Below are 6,000 nucleotides of genomic sequence, written 5' to 3' on the forward strand. Positions count from 1 at the left end.
ATTGAAAAGAGAATTTGATGGGAGGAGAGACAGAAAGAGAAAGATCCGGGCCCAGCGCAGTGGCGTAGTGGCTGAAGTTCTCACTTCAAATGCACCGGGATCCTATATGTGCGCCAGTTCTAATCCCGGCAGCCCCACTTCCTTTCCAGCCCCCAGCTTGTGGCCTGGGAAAGCAGTTGAGGATGGCCCAATGCCTTGGGAACCTGCACCCACAAGGGAGAAGACAGGCTCCTGGCTCGTGGCTTCAGATTGGCGCAGCTCTGGCCGTTACAGTCACTTGGGGTGTGAATCATCAGATGGAAGATCTTTCCCTCTGTATCTCCTCTCTATATATACCTGACTTTGCAATAAAAATAAATAAATCTTTAAAAAAAAAGAAAGAAAGAAAGAAAGAAAGAAAGAAAGAAAGAAAGAAAGAAAAGAAAGAAAGAAAGAAAGAAAGAAAGAAAGAAAGAAAGAAAGATCCTGTATCCTCAAATGTCCACAAAATGTCCACAAAAGCCAGAGCTGTGCCAATCTGAAGCCAAGAGCCAGGAACCTCTTTCATGTCGCCCACATGGGTACAGCCCCCAGGCCACAAGCAGAGAGCTGGACTGGGAACTGGAGCAACTGACACACAAACCATTACCCAGATACGATGCTGGTGCTTGCAGGTAGAGGGTTAGCCTGTCAAGCTGCCATGCTGACCCTTTCTTGGATTCTAAGTGTAGATAAATAATTAGCCATTATCTCAGTTACTGCTAAGTGAAAACACTATGTGAGAAAAGGTAAGTCGTTTGGAAGCAATAATGCCTAATGTTGAAATACTAATATTTCATGTTCATCACCTTTAGTAAGTGTCTTAAGTGTCTTTGAGACACTTAAGAATGCGTATCCCATGGAATTTTAAAATAATAATTGCTACCATCCTGCCACTATTTTTTTTTCAAGGCTTTTGCTCATGTATCCAAGTTGCTGTCACAATGTAAATTTGACCTACTGGAAGAACTTGTGGCCAAAGAGGTAAAGTATTCTTTTAATTTTCTAATAATTTTAATTTGTAAAAGCATTACTCTTGGAGTAGAATGATACACATTTTGCTTATTTGTGTCAGCAGCCAAAGTGATCTGTGTATCTCCCCTGTGGATAATTTGATTTGTACAATACTTCGAATGACTCCTAGTACTTAAATGCTTAACACCAGATGGCGTGTCTGTCAGTTCTGTCGTAGAATGTTCTGTTAAGGAATTACCTGGTTGAACAACTGGGTGCTTGTCAGCCTTGCTTGTCATGATGAATAAATATGTCCGTATAGTTTAAAGTACTTAAAAAAGGTTCATTCCATGTTAAGAATCACTTTTTAAAAAGGTTTCAGGAATTGAGCTGGGTTGCTTTTTCCAAACATAGGTGCTGCATGTATTGAAAGAAAAGGTTTCTTCCCTACCTGATAATCATAAAAGTGCCCTTGCTGCTGACATAGATGAAATCGTATATACATCAACAGGAGACATCTCTATTTACTATGATGAGAAAGGTAATGCCGGAACATACTTTAAAATATCCATAGTTATCTAGTGGCTAGTGGCTTCTATACCTATTATTTCTAAGTACATAGCTGACACTTAGAGAACTTTGAAGAAAATTATATGCTCATCCTTTGAATGCCTAACCTCAAAATAATAAGATATATTAATAGTTGATTGAGCCTTCCTCTGTGTGTGTGTGTGTGTGTGTTTAATTAATTAATTATTTGAAAGGCAGTGAGAGAGAATGTTCCCATCCACTGGATTACTCTCCATATTCCTACAACAGCTGGGATTGGGCCAGGCCACAGCCAGGAGTCCAGAACTAGTTGGGAGACCTAACTACTTGAACCATCACCCATTACCTCCCAGGGTACAGACTGACAGAAAACTGAAATTAGAAGCCAAGTTGGGATTCAAACCCACAAACTCCAATAAAGGATGTAGTAATCACTGTGCCAAACACCAACCCCTCTTACATCTTGATGTCGAATTTTTCCCTGCTACTTTGTAATCCACGGGAGAGAATGTTATCACTTAAAGGTGATTGTAAAGAAACCTGTTTAGAACTAATTGTTCTCTTGTTGTCCTAAACTGAAAATTAATGTTTCATATTCCCAACTTGAAAGAAATAGTTGAACAGTTTAAATTTCCAGCTACATGTTGGATGGAAAGAGTAAGAGGTAAAAGAAGCTAAGATGGTATCGGCTAGAGATTGGTATGAAAATTAGATTAATTGGAAAATCCACAAAAAATTTATTTGGAAATAATGAAAAAAGCTGGAAAAAACTGGTTCTGTTGTCTGGTACATACGTTTCTCCATAGCATTCCTAAAAACTCCTTGATTTGTTCCTTCTACATATATTTACCTGTGTATCCTGAGCCAGATACGGAAGAAATCAAACTCCCATTTTCAAAATCTCCTGAAGTAGTTCTAACAGAGAGCTCTTTATGGCAGAACATGATTTATACATGTTAGTTTGAAACATGTGTAGAAATGTTTTTAGCGATAAAGATTTTCTCTAATCTTTTAGTTAGTTATTTTTACTTGAGGGAGACATAAGGATAAGACAGAGAGCCTCCACAGCTGCATTTGCAGATGCCTGTGACAGCTGGGACAGGTCAGGCTGACGCGGGGAGCCAGAAACTGAGTCCTGGGCCCCCCTGTAGATGCCAGGAACCCCACTACTTCAGCATTCAGCAGAGTCTGAGTTAACAGTAAACAGGACCTCAGGCAGAGACTCACAACATGGGACGTAAATATCCTAACCAGTGTTCCACCCTCTAGGCCAAGCTCCTGCCCCCTCTTCTTTATTCACATCTCCACAGCGTGGTCCCAGACTGATTTTTACACTGGCTAGAGTCAGATTCAGCAAGCATAGTAAAAAGAGTTTGGGTACAATGGAGTCTTTTTTCCTTCTGGCACTTGGGGTTAAGTTAATTACCTAACAGTGGGAGAAAAAAACACATTCTTTCCCTTCATTTTTGGCTTGACAACAATTAGCAATTATATTCTTATAATTTAAGAAAATGGCACAAATGAAAAGTAATCCACAAAAGTCTGTGCTTAGTCAATAGTAACTTTATTACTGAGATACAGAGACTAGGGAAAAGGTGCCATAAAACCTAAGAGAATGTTTCTAAAAGTAAAAAGCTCCAGTGTAGACATCTTAAGTTACACTAGATTACGTACATGATCTGTAACAACTGTAAAACTACTGCCAATATCTGATTTTGTTTAGGATACATGACTGATAGATTTTTGTGATTTGTCTTTGTACATGTTTTTTTTTTCTTTTTTTTCCTCTAAGGAAGGAAGTTTGTTAACATCCTGATGTGCTTTTGGTATCTAACCAGTGCCAATATCCCCAACGAAACTATAAAAGGAGCCAGTGTGTTCCAGGTTAAGTTGGGGGATCAGAATGTGGAGACTAAACAGCTTCTTAGTGCAAGCTACGAGTAAGTGTAATCATATTTCCTTGTTTCTTCTCTCCAGAAAATGGAAGGTGATATAAAGGTTTTTTTAAGGGAGCTTTAGGAAAATAAAAAATGGAAGTTCACATGTTATTTGTGAAGAGAAAAGTCGTAGGCACACTGGATATGAAGCAGAAGTGCTGAGGAGTTAGAAAGAGGTAATACTGATGAATTTAAATACTTTGTGAGCCATCTGTCATAGTATGACAAGACATCCCATACTCTCAGGCTTTAAGTAGCCATTTAGAGTGCCTGCTATTTGAGCTCTCTGGAATTTTGGGAAGGCTCAGCTCTGAGGTTTGCTTTGTCTCCCCAGTATCAACTGGGGTGCCTGGGGCTGGACCTTCCCTCTCCAGGGTGGCTGTCTGTGGTTGTTCACCTGGTGGTTTCAGACTCATCCAATCTTTGACATGCTGTTTGGACTCCCACTGGCAAAAAATGGACAGTCTTACACCAGTAAAGGATTTTGCACAAAATTAGAAGAATATCTTTTCTAGCCTGTTGCTTTGGCCAAAGTAATCCCAGGACCTGCATAGTTTAAAGTCTATAGAGAGATTCTACCGTCTTAGGGTCCAGCAAACAGCAAGGCCAACTTGTAGAAGGACTGGAGATGGGGTTGTGGCCTCCTGAGAAGGAAGATCTTCTGTGATCACCTGCAGATCGTTCATTAGACACATGCTGGCCTTCCCTTTCCGCCAGTGCAGGCTCGGTCTCAAAACTGAAGGGATGTTGCCTTTGAGGAGACTGTCTAGTAAGAAGTTACCAAACTATTTTAAAAATGCATTTTATGTATTTTTATGTTATTAAAGTTTGAAACGGGGAATGATGAACAAGTCAGTGGAGACATAATTTAATACTTAAAAGAATATCATTATGCTGCAAGTTTATATACATTTTCTATACTGAATCCCATTTTCCTTCTTAGAGTATAAGGAAAAAATGCCTTATATCCTAAGAAAGAAAATATGTTCTGTTTCACTAAAGTAAAAGAGAATTATATATTCATTTTTTCACTTTTCCTGAAACAGCTACATGTGTGTTTAAATTTTTTTCCTCGCTTGTAATTACTCAAAATATTTCATATATTTAGATGCCTATCCAAGTTACTGAATTCTCATGTTTTACTACTTTGTTTATAATCATGATTACTATCGTCAGTACTAAACTTGCTAACTTCTGATCTTTCAGTAAAACGACAAGCAGCTCCTAAATACTTTTCTTCTACTTGGATATTATGTAAAGAAATGAAATTCCACTATTTAGTCCTAAATCTGTGTTGGGAAACAGTATTTTCTGTGAATTGTGTATCTGAAATTCTGTTTGCTTCAGCAGAATCCAACTTGTTATTCCTCATATGTAGCATGTGTTACAGACAGTGCTTAATAACAAATAATGTCCAAGTTTCTCCCAGAAACTTGAAGATATTGATTAGTCTATTAAAAAATACTTTAGTTAGAAATGTATTTGTTTTGTGGATTTTTTGTGATTGAATTGGTTGGTTAAATTTTATTTTGATTTTAATTTGCCATTATCCCTTTGTATATTGCTAAAAACTGCCTTAACCTTGCAAATTATATTGTTGTCAAGGAAGAATCTGGGCTGTTAAAAGGTTCTCATTATTTACAATATTTTTCTTAGATTTCAGAGGGAATTTACACAAGGAGTAACGCCCAGCTGGACTATTGCACGGATTGAACACTCAAAATTATTAGAATGATCTTTCTTGGAAAAAAATCAGCTAATGGACTTTTTAGCAATTGCTGTGAAAAACTGAGGAAGAAAAGTATTTGGATCATTTGATCTTCACTTAATCAAGTCTGTGGATTACTTTTATATTACTTTTGAAATACCTACAGCATATTGATGTGATACAAAGAAGCATTTTCGATGTACTGTTACTACCTTTAAAGAGATCAAAGTTAAAAAAACAATAGCTACACATTATTGGTATCATATTTGGTATCATGTATCTAGTATTATATACATATACAAAATCCATAATTTTATAGTCATAATAAAGATGATATTTTAAAAGCCACTTATACATTTCTTTTGAAAATATTTATTTGTTTGTTTGTTTATTTATTTGAAAGAATTGCACAGAAAGGGGGAGAAACAGTCAGGGATAGTTCATCCACTGGTTCATTTTCCAGATGCCCACAACAGCCGTGGTTGGGCCAGAATGAAGCCAGTAGTCTTATCTGAGTCTAGCACATGGGTGGCAGGGCCCAAGAACTTGGGCCATCTTCAGCTGCTTTTCTAGGCTCATTATTTAGGTTATTAGCATCAAAGGTGGTAGCCACAAAACCACAATGCCAGCCCCACATGTTTCTGAGTTAGCAGGCTTTAAATATTTTATTTGTATTCTATGCATCTGTACCATTAATGGAGCATATGTAAGATTTGCTTCACTACAGCTATTTGGACCTCTTTGGCTTCTACCTAGCTGGGAAAGAATGGACAGATGGATTGGTCTCTGCAGAACTAAAGAGAAATGAACTTAGAGCAAACCTAAGTACAGAAG

At 37.7% G+C, this 6,000-nt stretch overlaps 1 protein-coding gene across 1 annotated transcript in view; it reads left to right on the forward strand.

Annotated features, from left to right (window-relative positions):
* Nucleotides 1-5,504, forward strand: part of MAIP1 (matrix AAA peptidase interacting protein 1) — a 9,967-nt gene extending 4,463 nt beyond the window's left edge. Inside the window, exons 2-5 of the mRNA XM_058664800.1 lie at nt 931-1,002; nt 1,387-1,513; nt 3,314-3,461; nt 5,115-5,504. Of these exons, the coding sequence (XP_058520783.1) occupies nt 931-1,002; nt 1,387-1,513; nt 3,314-3,461; nt 5,115-5,193 (426 nt within the window). The 3' untranslated portion in view covers nt 5,194-5,504. The remainder of the gene's footprint in view (nt 1-930; nt 1,003-1,386; nt 1,514-3,313; nt 3,462-5,114) is intronic.
* The last annotated feature ends 496 nt before the right edge of the window (nt 5,505-6,000 follow it).

Source organism: Ochotona princeps, chromosome 5, assembly GCF_030435755.1.
Source record: "Ochotona princeps isolate mOchPri1 chromosome 5, mOchPri1.hap1, whole genome shotgun sequence".
Taxonomy (NCBI): Eukaryota; Metazoa; Chordata; class Mammalia; order Lagomorpha; family Ochotonidae; genus Ochotona; species Ochotona princeps.